General features: G+C 32.9%; 3 protein-coding genes across 4 annotated transcripts; 2 read left to right on the plus strand and 1 right to left on the minus strand.

Annotated features, from left to right (window-relative positions):
• The first annotated feature begins 837 nt into the window (after positions 1–837).
• Positions 838–6121, plus strand: LOC132140601 (diamine acetyltransferase 1-like). Its single transcript, XM_059549417.1, has 6 exons — positions 838–1094; positions 1705–1756; positions 1835–1918; positions 4150–4251; positions 4343–4383; positions 5325–6121. The coding sequence occupies exons 1-6, from the start codon at positions 1029–1031 to the stop codon at positions 5493–5495; spliced, it is 516 nt and encodes a 171-aa protein (XP_059405400.1). The 5' UTR covers positions 838–1028; the 3' UTR covers positions 5496–6121.
• Positions 6122–11418: 5297 nt separating this feature from the next.
• sat1a.2 (spermidine/spermine N1-acetyltransferase 1a, duplicate 2) lies at positions 11419–12987 on the plus strand. Its single transcript, XM_059549431.1, has 6 exons — positions 11419–11669; positions 11761–11812; positions 11907–11990; positions 12222–12323; positions 12556–12596; positions 12710–12987. The coding sequence occupies exons 1-6, from the start codon at positions 11604–11606 to the stop codon at positions 12875–12877; spliced, it is 513 nt and encodes a 170-aa protein (XP_059405414.1). The 5' UTR covers positions 11419–11603; the 3' UTR covers positions 12878–12987.
• Positions 12988–13423: 436 nt separating this feature from the next.
• LOC132140602 (MICOS complex subunit MIC26-like) lies at positions 13424–23987 on the minus strand. 2 transcript variants are annotated; one of them, XM_059549418.1, is made up of 10 exons: positions 23916–23987; positions 22357–22482; positions 21457–21576; positions 19797–19829; positions 16922–16976; positions 16745–16840; positions 15818–15909; positions 14164–14250; positions 13918–13959; positions 13424–13612 (listed from the first exon to the last, which is right to left on the minus strand). In XM_059549418.1, the coding sequence occupies exons 1-9, from the start codon at positions 23958–23960 to the stop codon at positions 13918–13920; spliced, it is 696 nt and encodes a 231-aa protein (XP_059405401.1). In that variant the 5' UTR covers positions 23961–23987; the 3' UTR covers positions 13424–13612. The 2 variants fall into 2 exon arrangements, with proteins under 2 accessions (XP_059405401.1, XP_059405402.1); XM_059549419.1 differs by lacking the exon at positions 19797–19829.
• Between the last annotated feature and the right edge of the window lie 949 nt (positions 23988–24936).

Genomic DNA, 24936 nt, shown 5'->3' on the forward strand with positions numbered 1-24936 from the left:
TATAATTTATAATTTATTATTATTATTATTTTTTTAAATCTATTTGTAATATATTTGTTTATAATGGTACTTTTATTGGTATTATTTATAGTATTTAATATTTGTGTTTTATTATTTTTTATTTTATTGACTGATATTTGACTATTTTGTGTTTGTATACATTTATTTAGTTTTTTTTTATTAGATTTCCTTGTTTAAAAAACACAAATATGAATTTATCTATACTAATATTATTATTTACTTATTTTTATTTTATTATTCATTTTATATTTCTATATTTATATTATTACTTATATTGCTTTTTATATTATTTATTAATTGTATTATTATTTTTATAATTCTTATGATATTCATATTAATTGAGTGATGTTTGACTTTTTTGTGATTAAATAATCCACTTGATTAGCAGAAGTTTCATTAGTAAAAGCTTTTTCCAATTTTTGTAAAATGTCTGTTTATTTTCATGCACATTTTTATTTTTCTGTCAATAAAGTATATTTTGTATATATCGGCATTATCTTTCTAGATATGCATATAAGCCTCTATGCATTATAAAATAATATAATTGTCAAATATTAAATCCGTTTAAATTGCCCACAATTTGTTAGATTGCATAAGCAAATTCAAAGGTCTGTTTTATTCAGTATATCAGGATCATCATGGTTACAGGACATGACCTTTGCATGATCTGCAGTTTGAAAGTGAAGTACATAAACAGTGACGATCCTTCCAGAATGATAAACATTAACCCATGCTGCTCTGAGTGAGCACACAGCAGGTTTTCTGGGAGTGGCCTGAAGGTTTCTGCCTCTCCTGAGCATCAATAAAAGGAGGAAACAGTGCAGCTTTGAGCTCAGAGGATGCTTCAGCACAACAGCCACTGGATGCCTTTCCAAGAAAGAAGGAGAAAGCTGATCTCCGGCCTGTAGCTGAGGGTGAACCCCTGAGAAGCGGATGAAGAAACAAATCTTACTACGTTTCACATACAGAGGACTAGTCAGCAAAGGAAAAAAGAGCAAAAGAAGAAAATGGCCAAATTTATATTACGGAAAGCCGAGCCCAAGGACGTGTCTGACATACTGCGACTCATAAAAGTATGACAATCAGTTTGATTGATGCTGTTCAAAGCATTTTAAGGCTGTTTAGCGACATCATACATTTTTTTTAGAAGATTATTGGAGTATTTCACTTTTTCTTTAATTAAATGTGCAACTTGCTTTTTCTTTGTAGTATTATTTCTATATATTTTTATTATTTATGCATGTATTTATTTATTTATTGTTAGAATTATTTTTCTTACTTTTTAATTGTATATTTATATTATTTCATTGTTATTTGTATATATATATATATATATATATATATATATATATATATATATATATATATATATATATATATATATATATATATATATATATATATATTGCTATTATTATTTGTATTATTTATTCAAAAAGGTTAATTTAAATAAATTAAGATAGAAATGTCAAGAAAACAGTATTTCAGTCTTTCTACTTCAAAATGTAATGTTTAATTCAATGTGTTACTCGCTATTTCTTTATAATTGTGAAAATTATTAGCAATTTCTGAGTGATTTTTTTTTTTACCTTATATTTTGTAATGATGAGTTGAGATCTTGAGTTACAGTAGTTAGTAATCCCAATTTGATAGTTTTCAAACCTGAATATGCTTGTTTCATAGGAACTGGCAAAATTTGAGGAAATGGAAGATCAAGTTATTCTTACTGAGAAAGGTAAGCAAGTACAATGACGTTTTCACAGTTTGTGACCTGTTCTTCGCTCTTCTAATGGGTGGTTGTACTCCTGTGTAGATCTGCTGGAGGATGGGTTTGGAGATCATCCGTTCTATCACTGTATGGTGGCTGAAGTGCCCAAACAGCACCAGAGTGCCGACGGTAAGACTACACCTGTGCTGCAGCTCTCTGATTCAGTGCACAGTATGTCGTGCTGTTCTGCTTTTGTTTCCGTATCAGGTTGAAGCGAACGCATCAGGAGAGTGGAAACTCCCACCCACACTTGATTTACCAAGAGTGTTTGTGTGCATAATGATGCAAAACTATGTTTGAAAACACTTTGCACTCCAGCGTGCATGTTACACATTTTTTAAACATGATTTGCATATTAGTTCACTACTAGTTCACCCGAAAATGAGATTTAAGGAATGGTTTTACAAATTCATACATTTTATAAATTAAGCCATATATGTATGGTTTTCTTATTCAGTGTTTTTCTGGTTTTGTTTAGATTTTTTCTTAAATCAAGACTTGAGAAACTTGTTTCCTGACATTTTTGTTAATCAACAAGTGGATCATCTGATCACAAATAGTCACTAAAAATAATAAATAAAATAATAAAATGATTAAATATAAGTAATAATAGCAATAAAAGTCATATAAATATTATAACTAAATAAAAATAGTATAATTAAAAAAAGACGATAGTATACTAAATTATAAATAACATAATTCATATAAAATAATGTAAATGTAAAGTATAACATGAATACATAACTTAAAAAATATATAAATAAACAATAATAGTACATATGATATAAATAATAAAAAACAGTCAAAACCTAATAAGTCAATGAATATATATTTGAATTTATATTTGTTTAAATACTTTTCCAAGAAAAAAAGTTAAATATCAGTCAATAAAAGTAATAAAAATGATAAATGAAATAATTTAAAAATTCAGTCCTGCCTAATTTAAACCTAATTTAGAGGAACAAATTTACTGACCTCATTAGCAGACTTTTTATCTTCTTTTATTTAAAAGTAGTCACTTAACTTTGAGACTTGATAAGAGACTAAATTTGACTTGAGACTAAATTTGGGTCTATTCTGTACGAGTTAAAAATAAGTTGGATTATATTGCATATATGGTTCATATTGGAGCTTGAGAGAAATTGTCACTATTTGGGAATTCAGATTTTGGTCATGACTTTAGAGTGAGTAAATAATTCCAGATATTCATGTTTGGGGTGAACTATTTATTAAAGTAATGCTGTAACATGAACACTGGAATGAAGTGTTTTTTTTTTGTGAATCTGAACATTCAATACAGAGAATTTGAGTTGTTTGACGTGTCAAGAACGCTTATCCAATCCCCGTCTGTAATTTATTGTCTTCAGGCTACAGTCTCTTGCTTCGCCATGTACATTGCCCGTGGCGTGTACATGGATGGGCGGGGAGGTAACTGAAAGATCGCTTACAATAGAGTAACATATACAATAAACCAGAGGTAAGGCCACAACAGCCGGGACGTCCCAGCCTTACACCACACTACCATACGGCCCAAACTAACAGCTGTCTGCCAGACGCACCATACGGATGTGTTTCCATACTCACAGCTAGGGATGGGAATCGCAGGGAACGAACGATTCCATGAATCAACCTTTTAGAACTTTGAGGACAAACAAAGGGACATTGTTTGGAAAACAATTCTAACTGCCATGACAACGGCAATGTTTCTTTTATAGCAACATTCCGTCAAAGTCTTTCAAGTACGTTTTGATTCCCAACCCTACTTTGCTGCACTGTAAAAATAATTTTCTTGCTTAGTGTTTTTGTCTTGTTTTCCAGTACAAATGTCTAAACATTCTTAAATCAAGATATGTTTACGTGAGAAGCTAAATGGCATACGATATTAAGAAAAATGCATTAAAAATGACAAAAGATTTAAAAAAAAATGCATCAAAACTCAAAAAAGGTGTGTGGGTAAAGTCAATTTTAAAAAAAAATTATATTATATAGAATTATATATTGTCATAACTTTTATGTAATGTACTTATATTAAATAAATGAGAAATATATTATGTTTCTTGATTTATTTGATTTGTACTGGAAAACAAGTCAAGTTTGCAAAGTAAGAAAATATTTTTGCAGCCTAGTATAAATCTTCAAATCAACATAATAAAAATGAAAAGAAAAAGTGAAATGATGGTTTAATTGAAAATGTGACTCTTGGAATGATGTGGTGTATGCGAGGGTTGTGATGCCAATAATCCCACCTGAAATTAATTTCAGCAAACCAAAGCAAATTGCAAAACAACAGGGATTTTGTAGTTGCTAACAAATGCCGTTGTGTTGCTGGAAACAATAGAGTGATTGAAGTGTGTTTCCAGGTCATGTGATCATTGGCTTTGCCATGTATTATTTCACCTATGACCCCTGGATTGGGAAACTGCTCTACTTGGAGGACTTCTACGTCATGAAGGAGTTTCGGGGTATGAATGAGACCTTTTATATTTGTGTTATCCAATTGTCAGATTTATGAGACACCGTCATGTAACACACTTTTCCTTCTATTAAAATTAGGTTTTGGAATTGGGTCCGAAATCCTGAAGAAACTGAGTCAGGCACGTTTAAACTTTCTTCATGCAAAATCAAAAAGATCAATAACATCTATCTGATCACATAGTTACCCTTGTGCAAAAGAAATGTGCCTAGTTGTGCACTCAAATCTTATAAGTATATCCATAACACTCTTAAGTACACTTAAACACTTTAGTCAAATTAAAAGTTTTACTTTAAAGTACATTTTAAATGTAAATAATTTTTGGCATGCTTTAAAATTTGTTTTGATATGTTGATTGACATACTAAAGCACATGTAAAGTACTTTAGTGTGTTATTTGTAATAATAACATTAACAAGTTAATATATTTTAAATGTACAAAATTTCATCACTACTATGTGAAATATATTTAAAAACATGTCATACAAGCTTCAATAGAAATCCCATTAAAGTATATTTTATTTAACCGTAAATGTAAAAGAATTAAAATGGGTCAAAACCCAAAGTTTGCATTTAATGTAATAGAAATATAATTCAAAAGTACTTTTGAATTTAATTGCAAATAACCTGCAATTAAGTGTTCAAAAATATTTCATTCAGTTTGCACTTAAATATGTATTTTTAAATATATACACTGTAAGATTTTTTTTTTCAAAGTCGTAAAAAAATAAATGTTTTGAGTACATTTGAGTACTTTATTTACTTTAAAAATGTTCACATTTAATTTAATGTGTTACTTGCTGTTTCTTTGTAATTATTTGTATAACTTGCAATTTCTGAGTGAAAATGGTTTCTAATATCAACTTTTTTTTACCTATGAATTTTTATGCTAAATAGTAGTGTACTTCGTTTTCAAGAGGTTACCAAGGCGCAAAGTTTACCATACTAGTTAATAATTAGTCCCAGCAGGTTAATGATCCAGCATTATACAGCACCTCTACTCTTCTCCTGGCAGTACATCTTGTTCTACAGTTTTCTCCAATCATTGACTGGTTTTCTGCAGACGGCGGTCAGGACTCGGTGCAGCAGCATGCACTTCATCGTGGCGGAGTGGAACAAGCCCTCCATCGACTTCTACAAGCGCCGCGGAGCGTCTGATCTCTCGCTGGAGGAAGGATGGAGACTCTTTAAGATCGACAAGCAGAACCTGCTCAAGATGACCAATGAGGAGTGAACCGATAGTCAGGAGGAAACCCACTGCAGACTGTTGTGTTCAATCTATGATTGACCATCTGGAGTGGACACATCTTCAAAAAATATATATATATATCATTTTGAAGCATTCAGGATGTGGTTTCATCCAAAACCTTCTTACCCATAATTCGATTGTCCCATTTATACGTCATTGCCCTGGTTTCACAGACAGGGTTTAGACTATAGTTTAGGCTATAGTACAATTAGGACATTTAAGTATTTTTTAGTAACATGCCTTAGAAAAAAACATTACTGGTGTGCATCTTGAGACAAAACAAAGGCACTGGTGGGTTTTGAGATCAGTCGGTGCAAGTTTATTTCAGTTTAGCAAGTTTAGCTCAGAATTACATTTTAGTCTGGGACTAGGCATAAACCTTGTCTGTGAAACCAATTGTGTTTTTATGATAAGTTTAAAATCACTAACGAGCGAGATCTTCGGATGTGTCATTTTCATAAATTTGAAAGATTATATTCTTGTTTTGAAGTAAAAAAAATCATTATGATATCTACTTTTCCTTTATTGTTTAATAATTCATCCATCAGAGACGTTCTGGTAACCATGCATTTTACTGATGTTTATTTACTGATGTATCTCTCTATACTTCAATCTTAAATTATACAGAAAATATTCAAATAAAATGTTTAGAAGTTTTTTTTACCCTTTCCTCCCTCATCATTTTTTCATTTTTGACATAAGAATGTTTCCTCATTTTATACTTGGCAAAAAAACAATTCTACTATGTCAAGACCATGTTATTTACCACATTACAAGTAAAGCAAGTTATGTAATCAAGTGACTTTTTTCAAGTAACACGTTACTTTTTAATTTACAAGAAAATTAATTACTTTGTTGTCCCAGTTATAGCCTGACAGCTCTCCTGTCCCCATTTTGAGAGAAATCAGGAGTAAGTGCAGAGGTGTTGTGTGCGCTGTGGAAACATGATGTTACTGTAGTTCTAGAATAAACATGAAATTTAGTGCGCACAGACTGAAGTAGTTTAAGTCTTTTGTTCTTTTAATTGTGGTGATTTTGGCTCACATTTAACAAAAACCCACCAATTCACTATCTCAACAAATTGGAATATTTCATAAAACCAATAAAAAAAAATTGTGAACAGTTGGCCTTCTGTAAAGTATGTTCATTTACTGTACATGTACTCAATAATTGGTAGAGGCTCCTTTTGCTTTAATTACTGCCTCAATTTAGCATGTCATGGAGGTGATCAGTTTGTGGCACTGCTGAGGTGGTCTGGAAGCCCAAGTATCTTTGACAGTGACCTTCAGCTCATCTGCATTGTTTGGTCTCTTGTTTCTCATCTTCCTCTTGACAATAGCCCATAGATTCTCTCTGGGATTCAGGTCTGGTGAGTTTGCTGGCCAGTCAAGCACACCAACACCATGGTCATTTAACCAACTTTTGGTGCTTTTGGCAGTGTGGGCAGGTGCCAAATCCTGCTGGAAAATGAAATCAGCATCTTCAAAAAGCTGGTTAGCAGAAGAAAGCATGAAGTGCTTCAAAATTTCTTGGTAAACAGGTGCAAAAAACACAATGGACCGACACCAGCAGATGACACTGCACCCCAAATCATCACAGACTGTGGAAACTTAACACTGGACTTCAAGCAACTTGGGCTATGAGCTTCTCCACCCTTCCTCCAGGCTCTAGGACCTTGGTTTCCAAATGAAATACAAAACTTCCTCTCATCTGAAAAGAGGACGTTGGACCACTGGGCAACAGTCCATTTCTTCTTCTCTTAGCACAGGTAAGACGCTTCTGAAGTTATCTGTGGTTCAGTAAATTCCTCGACACGTCTGTGTGTGGTGGCTCTTGATGCCTTGACCCCAGCCTCAGTCCATTCTTTGTGAAGTTCACTCAAATTTTTAAATCGATTTCACTGGACGATCCTCATAAGGCTGCGGTTCTCTCAGTTGGTTGTGCATCTTTTTCTTCCACACTTTGTCCTTCCACTAAACTTTCTGTTAACATGCTTAGATACAGCACTCTGTGAACAGCCAGCTTCTTTGGCAATGAATGTTTGTGGCTTACCCTCCTTGTGAAGGGTGTCAATGATTGTCTTCTGGACAACTGTCAGATCAGCAGTCTTCCCCATGATTGTATAGCCTAGTAAACCAAACTGAGAGACCATTTTGAAGGCTCAGGAAACCTTTGCAGGTGTTTTGAGTTGATTAGCTGATTGGCATGTCACCATATTCTAATTTGTTGAGGTCTTGAATTAGTGGGTTTTTGTTAAATGTGAGCCAAAATCATCAAAATTAAAAGAACAAAAGACAAACTACTTCAGTCTGTATGCACTGAATTTATTTGATACATGAGTTTCACAATTGGTGAAGCTGAAGTACTGAAATAAATAAACTTTTCCTCATCATTGTAATTTATTAATTGAGATGCACCTGTAGTTTACCCCCTACCCCCCATGTGTTTTATTAGAGGTGTTTGCTTATATTAAGGATTTGACCAAATGTCTAACAGTATTAAAGTTGCCCTGAAAGCACTGCTCCAGCTGTATTGCAGTCTGTTGTTTGTTGGCATGTGAAGTTGGAGTGCAATGCTCTCTGAGAGATTCCTTAGACATTCCCGGGAACAAATCCAAAAATGAATGAGAGTTACATACTTATTTGTAAAGGCTTGTCCATTATTGCATGTGCTGCTGCTGCGATTGTTCTGTTTCATTAAACACTGTAATTCAACTCAGAGATATTTTATCTTAGAAAGTCATACGTGATGCAGGTTTTCTTTCTTAAATGTTAAAGTTGTTTGTTTTTCAAGACTAAAGGAAACACAAATCTGAAAAAATGTTTATTACAACTTTTTCAATAGGTCGATACCTTATTTTCCAGCTAGAAGAAAAATGCATAAGTGCTTTTGTTGGGTGGAGGGTGCTGGAAATGACTCAATATCCATGTCGTCAGAGGAAACTTCCTATAAGTCTCCCAGACAAGAATTCCGGCTGAGAGCGGATGTGAATGAGTCAGTGCCGATTATATCCCATTCAAAAAAGTCAGTCCGGCTCATGGGCTGAAACTGGAACCAGATAAACACTAGAGATGCTTGCACACATGTTCAGAGATTGTAGTTGTAGCTTGTAGTTTCTTAACCCAGTGAAGCCTGACATTAAATAATAGTCAGATTTTTTTTTTAAACAATTTTTTTTAGATTTTAAAATGTTTTAAATTTTTATATCATTTTTGATACATCAGGCTTTTATAGTATGAATTAGTGAATTATAATGAAATCTGATGCTTGTGATGTAAATCTCTCTTTAACTCTAATATGTCTTAGTGAGATGATATTTTAAAATGCTTTGTTTTGACGATCCAAATATATAATGCAATGCAATCCAATAATGATTAAGATATGTACAAATAATTGTTCCTCAAAAGGGTGATGATCATAATGTAAGTGATATTCACACTTGATTTTGATAATCAAGTAAATCTTAGTTGCTGCAGTCCAGTAAATGTTTATTTTGATATATTACTAATAATATCAAGGTTATTCTTACTTTTCAGTCAGTAAAGATTTCACAGCAAAAAGACACTTGAACCATGAGCTGAATGTAGTGATTGGTATCATTATACTTACATAAAATGAATAATTTAGAGGCTTTAGAAATGTGTGCATCTAGTATCACCACTTTAGGGTTAAAACATTCATCAGCAAAGCATCACATTGTATTACTGGCTTTGTGTTTTAAGTTTGCACTGTATACACATTGCATTGCATAAAATATGCATTTTGCACTTTACTCAAGAGTAAACATTGTGCACATGCACTATTTAAACAATAATGTCTAGACAATTTCACATCTATCTTCTATTTACATGGTTTATAAAATGTTATTAATTTTTTAGAATGACCAAGTTATTTAAGACTTAATTATTTAAGATTACTATGCCTTTGAAATGTCTATAACTGCACATACAGCAATGATGCATCAATATCTAATATGGCATTAATCTCCATTATGCTGTGTTTATCAATAGTTGCTCATCCAAAGATCTGATTTACATTTCTAAGGAGACACACTGACAAAAATAGCATCAGCACCATTCAGTAACAGTAAAAGCATCTTCAAATCTAAAAACAAAGCCTCATTGCCGCCTTTGTTTAAAAACAAATGACAAATATGGGAATATTATTTTAATATATCCTGTTTTCCCCCAACAATGCATTATGCTTTGAAGTCTACAGTATTTACGTTATATAACAGTTTCCTCCTGCTCTGTTCTTGTGAATTGAACCAACAGTGTTTGATCTCACACATTTTTTAAGTTTCCAGAGCTGTTTTTGTAAACGACATAAACACATGTAAAGTCTGTGAGTAATGAGTAAATGAAAGCAGAATTTTATGTTTGAGTCAGTGAACTGTTCATTTGAAAATCTACCATAGCTGCCAATTATGAAATCACATGCAACTAAAAATTTAATTAGAGGTAAAAATCTGTGATGTTAGTTTTCTAATTACACTGCAGAGCTAACTATCTGTCATCAGCCTTAATGAGCAGAGCATGACAACATCATAACTAACAGACCACAGGCCTACAATCACACAGATGATTGCATTCGCAAGTACAAGCTAGCACTTTTGTTTGGCACAGACTTTTGTGCAAACCTTGAAATATGTTGTTCCTGTCTTGGCTTGATAGTATGACACCTACGAGTGAGCTGTAATCAACAGGAGACTTTATTTCTCTTTGTGCTGCAGGCGAATGACATTCTTCAAACACAACTTCAACAAGTATTATAATGATAACATTAGTGTCTCAGATTACACACTATGCTCTTATTCTATGCACTCAACTGTCTACTGTATGAATAAGGTTATGTTATCATCATTGACATCAAGGTCACCATGTTGTCAACATCGGAGTCTGATAGCTTTTTCCAGTTATTTAAGTGCATCATCTGGGAATTGGCATTATCTGGGCAAGTGTGTGAACACACTAATACATTATTTATACTAAAAACAGAATAGAATAGTGCATAAGTATGCAAATTGGGGCACACCTAGTATGTGACAATGCTACTGTACTTTGATATGGTCCAAAAGTCTAAAACCACACTGAAAATCTGAGATTAAACAGATTTCAATATATGTATATATATATATATATATATATATATATATATATATATATATATATATATGTATATATATATATATATACATACATATTTATATATATATATATACATACATATTTATATATATATATATATATATATATACATATTTATATATATATATATATTTAGTGTGCGAGACAGTAGTCATTAGATTTTCATGTCAGTTTTTCCATTTAACTTTTAACTCTAATTGTTGTGCATTCAACTATATTATAATTAAAATGCATACTTAAAATTCAACTATTTATTGAAAATACTCTAATAAATACTGGAACTGATTGTTAATAAATTGCATCATAAATATAATAACTAGTTATTAATTAATTATTAAATTAATAATTATTTACGGTAATTGTATTAATTTATTTCATCTTTATTTGTTTATTATTATTTACAATTTATTGATTTATTAATAAATATTGTTAGCAGTTACATTTTAATTTAAATGTATATATTTTCGTAACAATTTATTAACTTAATCAATTATGACATTTTGTTAGAAGTAGTTTGTGTTCTCTCAAGGGTCAAAAAAGAGCTTAATAAAACTAATTTTGTTCTGAAAGTCTGAAATATTTATAAACGGACACAATCCGTGTCTCATATTGCACTGGCAGCCTTGACACAATATCCGACTGTCCTCCTTTTCTGTTCTGGTTCGCACTGGTTATCCTGCTGTACCCTACTACTGATGTAAGCCGGATCTACAGCACTTCCGGTTGCTGACGTCAGAGCGGTGCGCCTATAAATACCGCAGCAGCGCAATACTCAGACAAAGCGCTTCCTGCGATTTCAGACTTAATGTGATTCCTCGCGGACAGGGTGAGAAACCCGGACTTTCTGCTGAGGGTAGCCCCCTTGGAACCGAATGAAGAAACAAATCTTACTGCTTTTCACATACCGAGGTCTAGTAAGAAAAGGGAAGAAGAGTAAAAGAAGAAAATGGCCAATTTTATATTACGGAAAGCCGAGCCCAAGGACGTGTCAGACATATTGCGACTCATAAAGGTACAAACACGACGCGAATAAACAATTATTCGTCGACGTTGTTTATATTTTGATGTTTGCGAGATAATTTACTCTATTGAATTAATTCTAGGAACTTGCGAAGTTTGAGGAAATGGAGGAACAGGTCGTCCTGACCGAGAAAGGTAACGTTACAGCCGTTATTCGGTCTTAGAATCCAGACCGTGTGCTTTCCGTGTAACGTATAATCTATTATACGACGATTGTTTGTTTTCTCAGAGCTGCTCGAGGACGGTTTCGGAGATCATCCGTTTTATCACTGTGTCGTCGCTGATGTACCGAAAGATAAACAGTCCGTTGAAGGCAAGCCAAACACATCAATGTTATCTTTCTTACAAAAACAACCGTTTGTGTAATGGATACGGTATTGTTACAGTTAATGCTACGTTTGTGATGGAAAGTTACAGTTTATCGCTCTGCGTCATCTGTTAGTGATGACGTCAGATCCGCTGAATCAGAATCCTGTAATTTTCCCTATTTTTTTTTTTTTTTTTTGTGTGTACTAACCATCCTCGTGTATGATTTCCACTTCAGGTTATACAGTAGTTGGCTTTGCCATGTACTACTTCACCTATGACCCCTGGATTGGGAAGCTGCTTTATCTGGAGGACTTCTATGTGATGACGGAGTTCAGAGGTCTGATGCGTTTCCACTTAGCATATATGTTCTAATCATAGTAACCATTTGTATTAATAATTATGTTGATTTTAATAAAACAAACACCATTTATAGTAATAGCAATATTAATCATGCTATTACTTGTTACACAAATGGAAAATATAATTTATGTATTTCTCAGAAAATAACGAGTTTTTCCCATTTAAATAACTTGGATTCTTTAAAGAATATTTGTACTGCTTTCTTTCAGGTTATGGAATTGGCTCTGAAATCCTGAAGATGCTGAGTGAGGTAAATCATTACAAAAACTGTAATGGCTATTTAAAGTTATTTAGTTGAGTTGATATATAATCTACTCTAGGCCTACCTTGTGACACAAACTTGACTCTTGTCATTGTCTGCAGACTGCAGTGAAGACTCGATGCAGCGGCATGCACTTCATCGTGGCCGAGTGGAACACGTCGTCCATAGAGTTCTACAAGCGGCGCGGAGCGGCTGATCTCTCGCACGAGGAGGGATGGCGTCTGTACGAGATCGACAAGTGCAACCTAATCAAGATGTCATCCAAGTAGACGCAAGTGCGGGAGGAAACGCTCCCAAGAGGAGGACCATGATTACAACTGTTGATGTGTAGTCTATTGATTACACCTGTATCTGTTAATAAAGATTATACTCAGAGAAACACATCCTGTTTCTATCACTTTCTTAACCCTGTTCTCTATTAAGGAGACACCGTTTTGGTTCACTACCTCAGGATTTTGTCTTTTGAAATATTTCATTATTTGGATTTTTTTTTTTTTTAAATTGTCAAAGTTAAACTTAATTATATAAATTGATGTGAGACCATGATCTCGTTCAGGAAGTGTTTTAATTGCATTCTGCTGTTTGGAAGCCAGATGTCTAGGCTAAACTAGTTCAAAGGTTGTTTAACTGCAGCGGTTGCAGTTTTTTTTTTAAGTGTTCACACAGAAAGGGGAAGTTCAGACTGAGAAAACCGTGCTGACATGTTAACCCTAAATGAAGTTTACACTTCCTCCTTGCACCCTACATGGTGTATACATACAATATATGATTGCACACACATTTATACAACATTCAGAAGTCATACCACCATCACATTTACTTTTGGTACACCACTGTGTTTTTAATACAATTGCAGTAGTTTTACAAATTCAGACCTTTCCAGTCAGGCCACTAGCTCCTGTCTGATACTGAAAGAGGAAGTGGCTAGTGCAAAAGCAGATCATGAATGTGAGCGAATGGAGATCATGCATCACAAGCTCACTGTCTGCGAGACGATGATGCATCTGCAAACAAACAGCACAGAAAACCACAGTCATGAGTACTTCTGAGAAAAACCATGAATGCTGTGAACAGGGCATATTTAATCTGTAAAACACAGACCTTCATGCCATCACATTAGATTGCAAAGTATTAAAACAAGTGGTATGTTAAATAAAGTATATTGTAAATCATTTAAAATATATTTTATTAAAGATGCCACTTGGTTTAATATTTTACAATCTAATGCAAATAAAGGTTTCCAGTAAAACAATTGTATGCTTATTAAACTGCTTCTTAAATGTATGCATCTGTGTTTGATATTTTGTACCTAAGCTTTGGTCTCCCCGCTTGAACTCTTTTCAGCTTGATCCTATTAAAACACAAAACAAATTGTTTCCAAACACAAAATTTGCAGTATTCAAATGCTTTCTGTAGGTCAAACAGTAGAGGCTGAGGGTTTGATTCCTAAGAAAAGCAAAAAATATGAAAACCTTGAATGCAATGAAATGGCTTTGGATAAAAGCATCGGGCAAATGCATGAATGTAAAGTCTGTGTGAGAAGAGCCAGACTCACTTTCTTTGAGGCAGGTTTGTTCTTGATGAGTTTCTCCACAGCAACATAAGCCTGAAGCGCCCAATCGTACACGGCGTCTCCTGTGTCCTGTTGTGTGGAGAGATTAGAAAAGGTCACTTCAGTGAAGCGCAACGTTCACACACACATACACTGAGATTTTATTTTTTGCTGGGAGCACATGTTTTTTTTTCAGTGTGTTTCTACTGCTGAAGGCTCTCGTGTTATTGGTGGCTTACACAACTGTCCCTAGCGTTTGGAAATCTGGTCTGGAGATATAATGCACTGCCAGTACAAATTATGAAGTTAAAATACAAGTCAATATTTTTGTTGCTTTATACTCTTCAGCAACACAATGCATTATATATATATATATATATATATATATATATATATATATATATATATATATATATATATATATATATATATATATATATAAAGCTGAAATTTTTATTTTTACATAACCATCATAATTATGCTTAAACATGAACAATCTTTTTTTCCCTATATCAATTTTTTTCTGATCCAACATTGATAATTATAATAATAAATCAGCATATACTGGAGTATTGGCTGATGGAAATTCAGCTTTGCATCACAGAAATAAATTATATTTTAAAGGATATTAAAATAGAAACCACTATTTTATATTAATACAATTACTGTTTTTTTTTCTGTATTTTCGATCATTTAAATGCAGCCTTGATGAGCATAAGAGACTTCTTATATATATATATATATATATATATATATATATATACACGCACTTTTTTTCATTTTTTAAACACAAGTGTATCTTACCGTAATTATGCTTAAACATAAAAAATACTGTATATTTATTTTTCTGATCCAACTGACAGATTTTGTTTTTTATGTTTTAAGCATAAACATAAAAAAGACTCAAAAAGAATATGAAAAAAAAAGTTTTTCTTAGAAATAATGGAGGGATGGATGGATATTTTATGCTAAGTCCTGATTTAACGATATCTACATATTTCTACTGCAAAATGACAAAGATATTGAGAAAGAAAATCACTTTTTGCAGTGTATGAGATGAATGATGAGATGTCAATGAAAGCAGACAAAATGCAGAAAGTAGTGAGAGATTTCACTGTTGATTCGTCTCTGTTATAATTAATACCACTCATACAGCGTTGTCAATTGACTTTGTCACTCAAACAGCACCCGGTCTAACCTTGACACCTTGAATTTGAACTCGGCTCAAACCAAATGTGAAGCTAATTTGGGGCTGTTTTATAGTTTAATCAGTGCCTCCCGCTGGTCTTTCGCAGCATTTCCATCAGCAGATCTGACAGGATGGGCCCTGCAGATAGATTTGGATCTTAAAATTGCTCACTTGTGTGTTGACAGCATTTCAGCAGGACGTGTGTGAGGCGAGAGATAGAGAGATATTCACAACGCTTTCCACTGCAAAGTCTATATCGGTTACAATCCAAACAGACAAACGGCTGATATTAGACACAGTGTTGATGTGCCTGGGAGTTGTTAGGAAAGTGTTTCATCTGCTGTTTTTAACTGGTGGAAAGTTACAGATCGTAACCTCGCCTCGCCTTTTCCTCCTCTCGTTTCCAGGCCCGATAACAGCTCACAACCCTTGAGCCAATAAAAACACAAGAAACACAGACTCTCCTACCTTTGCGACGGTCACGGCCTCTCGAGGATAATACATGGACGCAGACACAGCCATCAGACCAGTCGGGTAGATCAGTTTCTTCAGCCTGGAGCCTTGATATGACAAGATTACACTAAAAATCACACTACTGTTCAAAGGTTTCATTCTCAATTGGACACATTCAGTTCATGAAAAGTGACGTTTATAATTTCTGTTTCAAATAAACACTGTTCTTTTATACATTACTGAGTTTTCACTAAAATATATGAAGCGGCACAACTGTTTCTTGAGCAGTTAATCGGCATATTAGAATGATTTCTGAAGGATCCTGTGACTGATGCATGTGTAATGATGCTGAAAATTCAGCTTTGTATCACAGGAATAAATTACATTTTAATATATATTCACATAGAAAAAAGTATTTTTTCATAGTAATATAATTTCACAATTTTACTGTATGTTTGATCAAATAAATGCAGCCCAAGTGTGCAAAAAAAAACTTTTTTCCAGAAAATATAAAAAAATGTTACTGAATGGTTTTGTATCTGAAATATCGTGAGTGCAGTAAAGCAAATGAATAGTATTCACGTTTTGGGAGGGATACAAATACATATTTACATTAGAAGGAAAATGACTTCGGATATCAATCCTTGTTTTCTGGAAAACGTATGAAAATGAAGCGTTTTTGCTTAAAAGAAGAAAAAATATCTGCCAACAAGGTCAGAAAAATATTCTTGTTTTACCCCTGAAATTAAGTGAAATTTTCTGATTCCACTGACAGATTTCTTTCTTATTTTAATCATGAACTCCCTATTTAATTTATCACAAAACAAGACTTAATATCTTAAGTCATTCTGCATCTTGAGTAAACTTTTTTTCGATATTTGTAATGAAAATATTTGTTTTTTAAATGCAGGCTCCAAAAGCAATCATTAAATCTTTAACTACCTCTTCCAAGGAAAAGGCCCAGAATCCCAGCAAATCCGATGACTCCGGCTCTGGGGTAAAACTCAGGCGGAGGATTCTTCAAGTAGGCATAACTGTCTAGATGACAGTGCAAAGATTCACTTTATGACTGAAAAAGTCCAGTATGAGAGCATGTTTCATGTGTGTTCGTTTGCTTACTCTGTCCGAACTGTACAGTGCTGTCGACCTTGGGCTTCACCGTCCCATAGACGCCCTGAGAGTCAGTGCAAAAGAATATTACTTACAAGCATCTCTAGTTAAACTTTATAGTCAGTATTACATGCTAAATGCTGAGCAAAGACTTAAATTCAGTGTAGAGTGTAGGAAAACAAACTGCAAGTTTTAAGGAATATTTTTATTGCATGGAAAAGATCAGACCATATATCTGATTTAGTTTTATAAGGGTCTCGAAAATCTCTTTTTTGGCTGAACTATTTCTCCGAACCCTTTGTGAACTTCCGCAGAGACCAAAGGTTTATAAGTGTACTTTATAGCATCTAGGTTATATTTTGATATTTGATAAATGCACCTCCTTGGGAAATCTTTATCAGTAGCCATAAACAACTAATGCATGACTGACAGAGATATAACAGTCTATATCTTGACAATCAGATCGTCTGCGGTATGTGACCTAAGGTAGAACAGAATATATCTGATATAGAGCAGAATCTGATGAAGAACTTGAGCAAACTAAGGACAGCGGGTAAGTATATACAAATTATTACATAATACATATTATAAAAATACAAGAAAGATTTAAAGCTGCACCAGAAAAACCAAATATGCAAAAACAATTAATTTTGATACGTTTTTTCAAAAAACAAGGCTTAATATCATGTAATTTTCTTTCTTAAATAAATGTCTTGATGTAAGAATTTTATATAATAAATGATTCAAAATAATAACTAATACTACAATAGTTGGGAAATAATACTATATTTATTAAATATGATCTAATTGCTTAATCTTTTAAGCAAATAAAATTTCTCCCGCATTACCATGTAAATGTGCGATCTCTGTGGCTTTAGCTTCACCAGATGGGACAGCAATAATAATGACTGTTTTCAGACAGGTCCAAACACTCCTCCTGTCTGCAATTGGTCGGACGGACAAAGTCCCGCCCCAAACTCACACCACTGTATGAGGTCAACGTGTTAACATATTTCATAAAAACACTGCAGAATTTCGCTTCTTGGTTTTTTTTTTAAAGGCTGTTCTGCTTTCAGATGTGGGTCAGTGTGTCCTGCCTCCTCATGTGGGTTATGACAAATAAAAATCATTTTTCCACTTTGTGTTTGTGCTGCAAATGATCTTGAACTTGCGCACAAATGAGTGGTCTCCCAAATCCTTTAATTTCGAACAGCGAGCTGCAAGAACAGCTTACTTTCTACGTCAAAGGCCATGTTTTTTTACAAAAATGAGTGTTGACGTGGATTTAAGCATACACACACTCGAAAACCTAATTAGTGTGAATGCACACTTTATAAATGAGGCCCCTCAATCGTTTTCCTTCAACAAACAGACTAAAACATCAGTGTTGTTATTGTTAACTAAAAATATTAAAAATTATATTCCTGAAAAAATATTTTTGAAATATACATCAGATTAGATTAAAAATTCAAATAAGTTGCTAAAACGGAAATAAGAATAAATTCAAACTATATATAAATATTTTAAAAAGCTAATAAATTGACAGAAATTAAGCTGTTAAAACACAAATTCAAATGAAAAATAAAAAAATAAAAATATAAAACTAATGAAAAAAAAAGATTAAATATTATAATATAATTAATACTAAAATAAGAAAATGGCTCTAGAAAAAAAAGACATCTGCATGTTTTCATGATGTCAAAAACATCAAGGTTTCTTATTTCAGGCCTTGAAAATCCAAATCGTTAAAATATTTACGAAATATAATTTATGAAATTTATGAAAATTGCTGAAATAAAACAAGTAGACTTAGACTAGAACTGAAATGAGAATAAATTACATCTAAACAGAGTTACTGAAATGACAGGAAACTAATAAAAAGAAAGAAAGAATGAAAACAATTCAAGTACTAAAACTAATTAAAATAGACTGAAAATATAAAACTAGTTAAAAATATTATTTAATACTATAATATTATATAAATAATAATAAAATAAGACAGAAAATAAGATCTAGATAAACACACACACACGATGAAACTGTGGATTCTTTACCTCTGGTTCCTTTGGTTTGTTTCATCAACACTGAAAATATTTCAAACTAATTATCAAATATTAAATTGAACTGCAGAAACCCAACAACAGTATACAAAATGATTAACATGGCATTATATGCTGAGAAGGAAAATTGAACATTTTGTTAAAGCATGATTTTAAATCCTCCCGAGCGACACAGCTGCACTGACTGGAACGAGACTTTGTCTGACCAATGGCCAAAGCAAAAACATTTGGCAAAACCTGTTTGAACAGTCACCAGTGCCATTCAGTTTGGTAATGCAAATATGTGACCCTGGACCACAAAACCAGTCGTAACGGTCCATTTTTCAAGATGAGATTTATACATCATCTGAAAGCTGACGCTGACAATATTTGGCCGAGATACAACTATTTGAAAATCTGGAATCTGAGGGTGCAAACAAATCACAAATTTGAGACAATCTCCTTTAAAGTTGTCCAAATGAAGTTCTTAGCAATGCATATTACTAATCAAAAAAGTAAGTTTTGATATATTTAAAGTAAGAAATTTACAAAATCTCTTCATGTAACATGATCTTTACTTAATATCCTAATGATTTTTGGGATAAGAGAAAAATGGATAATTTTGACCCATACAATATATTGTTGGCTATTGCTACAAATATACCCCAGAGACTTCAGACTGCTTTTGTGCTCCAGAGTCACATGTGCAGTAGTGACATAGTAAGGCCTCTGGGCCACAAAGAGCAGAAATCTGTTCTATACTCAGCAAACAGCGTGAGAGCAGAGAGCAGCGTGGGTAAAGATGATGATGATGTGTGTGTGTGTGTGTGTGTGCTCGTGGGTACCTGTGCTGTCTGTTTGGCCGAGCTGGCCGTTTGCTGGACCGGATCAGACCACCAGCAACCAGCAGTAGACGGCACATTAAGATGAAGAGGAGCCAAATCATCACAACATCATCATCAGTGAAGGTCAAACGATGATAAATCACAATGAAAAGAGTCACAGATCACAAGAAAGAGCTGCATTCCATGAACATTTCAGTAATGCTTCTCTCTAAACTTTATAAAGCTCATTTGCTCAACTTATTCACCTACTGACAACATCTGTGACATGTTGATGACTAGCAAGAAAACAAGGTAAAACGCATAATGCATTAGAAAGCTATCCATACAGTACATTCTAATGCATTATATCTTTTCATAAATGATGCATTATAAAATGTAAAGGTCTTTCGTGTCTTTTAATGCACTGTACTTTCTAAAGGTGTAACAATGAAAAGAGAAGCGTTGTATTATAAAGCATTATGAATATATCATGAATACTTGTAACCACACTTATATGGGGCATTACAATGCATAATTAATGCATTATTTAATTTTTCTTTTAAATTTAATTTTAACTTTTATAATGTATTTTATATATAAAGGCTTTAAGTTACATTTTACTGAAAATTTTCAATTTGTAAAAACAAACATAAATCATGTTTAGACTAGGCTTAATATAAGAACAGCTTCTATTGTTGTTAAAAACCTTTCTTCATGTAAAAGTGAATGTTATTGGATTCATTACTGTACACATGATTTTTGCTTGTTTTTACAGACTGAAGACTTCTTGTTATTCTTCTGTGGTAATCGACAGCATGTGCCGTACAGATGCTGGTGATCTGTTTTTTCCTTTTTTTAAGGTCTGTTTGTTTGTAAAATAATGTGACCAGCTCTGTGTTTGACACAGCTTTTAAAGAGAAAAGAAAAGAAGAGAATAAAACTTTTTAAATGCAGAAAAACAATCAAATCTCACAGAATGCAGCTCCAATTTAGACAAAAGCAAACAAACTAAATATGAAGTTTCAAGTGTTTGGAAATATGAAAGCAGTAGGCCGGACAAATGATTAGTCATTTAGATTAAATTCTGCATTTGTTTGTTTGTTTATTTAAACTAATATTAAAATACATTTTTATTTTACATGGGTCAATCTCACAAAACATATCTGCATTAACTTTTATCCAAAAAGCAAAAGAAGAAATAATACAGAAATTGTATAGAAAAATAAAATCTTTAGTTTTTTTTTACATTGCGCCACTACATATTCCTTCAAAATCACTTTAATAAAATATCATAATATTAAAATAAAACATTAACAAAGGAATTTAAAAAACTATGATAATGATCATATATAAAAATATATTTTTTGTGATGATTTTGTGAGAGATCCTGGCTGATTGCTGGTTTCCAGCTGTTGTAAAGGATTGAATTATTCAAGTGAGTGAAAGTTAGTGGCTGTAGAGTGTAAATAACAACTGAGACCACATTCTGTCCTAAAATGAAGAAATGGAGAAATAGAAAAGCCATGCTGAGCAAATAAGCCACCAAGCTGCATTTACTGCATTCTCATGCGGCTGATTAACACAGAAATGGAAGTACTAGTACACGAACTAGCCCAAAGAGCATCCTGAACCAGTCGAGCTTGTTAAACGTGTTAAAAGTGCTGCGTGATTGAGCTGTTACCTGGCACCAGCTGCTGTAGGGCTCTGCCAGCTCTCTCAGTCTGGCCACGCTCTCCTCCACCTGTCCTCTCTCAGGCTCCACGTGCTCGTACTTTTGCTGCGCCGTCGTGTACAGAGACAGCTACCAGAGCAACAGAGTCAAAGTTAAAATGACCATCCTCGCTGGGAACACACATCATTCAGGTTCTGTTAAACACAGTCCATAAACCAATGAAGACTTAGTTAAACTCAGGCTCAGCTGAACACATTTCACTCTGAAGTCCAAAGAAAGAATGTGTAATTATATTTTGCATGAAAAAAAAAAACCCTACACCTACTTGTTCATTTTTCATTACAAATAAGCATTTTTGTCTGTTTACTGTATTGCATACAGATATTTTAAGATTTTTTTTTTTTTTTTTTAATTTAACTTTTGAGTTTAATGTTTAAATGATATTTGGCTCAATAGAATTATTACTCATGTATTTTCTTTTTTTTTTTTTTTCAACTGCAATTTTTTTTTAATTTTTTAGATTTTAATACTGTAATTAAAAACTAATTTAAATGGGCAATTCTCATGAAACTTGTCTAGTCTGCATCACATTTCATCCCAAAAACATAAGAGTAAACATAGTAGGATCATATATATATATATATTCATATAGGTTCATATTGTCCAAGAAAATTTTTATAATCCCCCCCCCCCACATATTATGCAATATTTTAAATGACTCTCATAACAGAGTGTTAAATATGCATCAATTATCATCAAATAATAATATTGTTTTTCTCAATGCTGGATCTCATTCTCACTAGATTAGATTTGTATTTTTTGCTTGTCTGATTTTCTTTATGTAAAATGCATTGTGTAGTGTTTCAGTTGGTGTTGGTGTCAGAATGTGTGTGTGTGATGCGAGATGACCTCATCTACACTCAGAGTCGCGCCGGGTTTGTCATCATCAGCAGAGACGGAGGCCGAGGCCGAGGACGCCAGCACAGAGGCAGATATCAATCCCAGAGTGCCAGAGACTCCTGTGACCACTCCGACCTATCAGAGCCACAGAAACACAGAGCATGGATGAACCGGTCCAAACACCGCAGAAGACCTGAAGACAGCTGCGGTTTGTGCTCACTGTCAACACACCGAACACTTTCCATTTAAGCAAGAATAACACACAGCATATTTCCTCAAGCTGCCCACACACAGCTGCTCTCAGGACAGTCAAGGTCCCTCGCTTTCTCATAGAGCTGAACTGTGAGGGATTCAATGAGGAACAGTCACACAATATCAGACATTGGAGGTCAAATCATTTTAAAGGTGGTCAGTGTTGAGGTCAAAGGTCAAAGACACACAAACGTGTCACAAGTTTTTCATTTGACCGATATTCACTTCTATTTGCATATGAGAAATTGATAACGTTTCAGTTTATACATTTCCCCCGGTTCCACAAGTAAGTTAATTGCCTAAAAACAAGGCAAATAATAATAAAATGACAAAAGAATACATACAATTAAAACTGAAAATATAAAAATAAAAACTAACAATACATAAATAACATATGTGTATAATTTAATTAAATAATTATAATTAAGAGCAATTAGTGTAATAAAATTGTTTAATGCCATTTTTCTCTTCTGTTTTAACATTTTCAATATTCTAATCATCATGTACATTTTATGTTTGGGTGTACAGTATATACACAGACACACACACACACATACAGTGTGTATATATATATATATATATATATATATATATATATATATATAAATATATATTCATTGCAGCACAAGTTTTGCCACCAGAAAATATTATAATATTTATAAAAAGCTATTATTTTAGTTCATTTATGTTTAATATTTTTACTTACATTATTGTGTTAAATCAGCATTAAAGCAGAACGTTGTTTCAGTGTCTTTGGGATTTAACGGTTTTGTCGCCGTCTAGCGGCCACATGTGGACCAGCAGCGCACTCTTATCACACGGTATAACACATTTTTAACAAAATAGCCGAGCTAATATCAAATGTAAGGTTAGTAACAGTCGACATATAAACTTTAATTTCATCTTATACTTTGAGCATAGACGGTGGAAAAGTCAATAAAGCCAAAAGACACTTTGACTTTTACTAATCTTATTGAACATTACAAATCGCGCCGATAAATTTAGATTTTTACACACTGAACTCAGTCTATAGAAAAAGAGCAGTCTAAAATAGTATAAAGAATAACAAGTTTATGTAAACAAGTAAAACTGTTTATTATATTTTAAATATTCTGCAGTGTCCTTGTATTTCCTGCTCTCAAATGCCTCTTTAAAGATGAAAAATATATATTTATCTTTATAATAAATCCCCAGAAGTGAAATCTTTGTACATGTGTATTTAAGACGCGGGACTGAATGTGATGTCAGTGAGTCAGCGAGAGAAATAAACAGAAGAACACAAACTGAACGACTCGACTCAAGTTTATAACTCTCACCTTGTACATGCTGCGCTCTTCTTCTTCTTCTTCTTCTGTTTCCATTGAGCCGCGATCAGACTTTCATCCGCGGAGCGCCATCTAGAGCTCATCAGGCTCACTACACTCCCTATATTACAGTTCTGCAATGCTAGGGCATAATACAGAAACATTGCAATAATTTAAATGTATGTTTATTGCGAATAATATTTAGCATTAGGATATAAATTGATATTTAATTATTTATTTAATTTTGTTAATGCAATCTATGTGTATTCAGTGATTTTTTTTTTCAGAACTGGGTTATTAAAGTTGAATAAAATTAAAACCATTAAAAAATATCCTTACTTGAAATACAATAAAAAGAAAAAAAATGCTGATCAGGCTCAATACACTCCCTTGAAATGTATACATTTTCTACAGGATGTTAATATTTATTCTTTATATATTACAGTTCTTCAGTGCTAGGGCATAATACATAAACATTGCAATAATTTAAATGTATATTAATTTCGAATAATATTTTAGCATAAGGATATAAATTGATATTTAATTATTTATTTAACATTTTAATGCAATCTATGTGTATCCAGTGATTTATTATTTTTTTTCAGAACAGGGTTATTAAAGTTGAATAAAATTAAAACCATTAAAAATATTGTTACTTGAAATACAATAAAAAGTAAAAAAAAAAAAAAAAAAAACCAGGTTCATCTGGCTCACTGCACTCCCTTGAAATTTATTCATTTTTACAGGTTGTAATATTTATTCTTTATGTATGCTAGGGCATAATACCTAAACATTGGAATAAATAAAAATCATATTAATTTCGAATAATCATTTAGCAATAGGATAGAAATGGATATTTATTTATTTAACATTTTATGCAAGCTATGTGTATTCATTGATTTATTTTATTCAGAACAGGGTTATTAAAGTTGAATAAAATTAAAAACATAAAGAAATTCATTACTTGAAATACAATAAAATTATTTTAATTCAATTTAACTCGTAGTAAAATAACTACAAATACAAATAGAAA

This window comes from Carassius carassius, chromosome 5 (assembly GCF_963082965.1).
Source record: "Carassius carassius chromosome 5, fCarCar2.1, whole genome shotgun sequence".
NCBI lineage: Eukaryota > Metazoa > Chordata > Actinopteri > Cypriniformes > Cyprinidae > Carassius > Carassius carassius.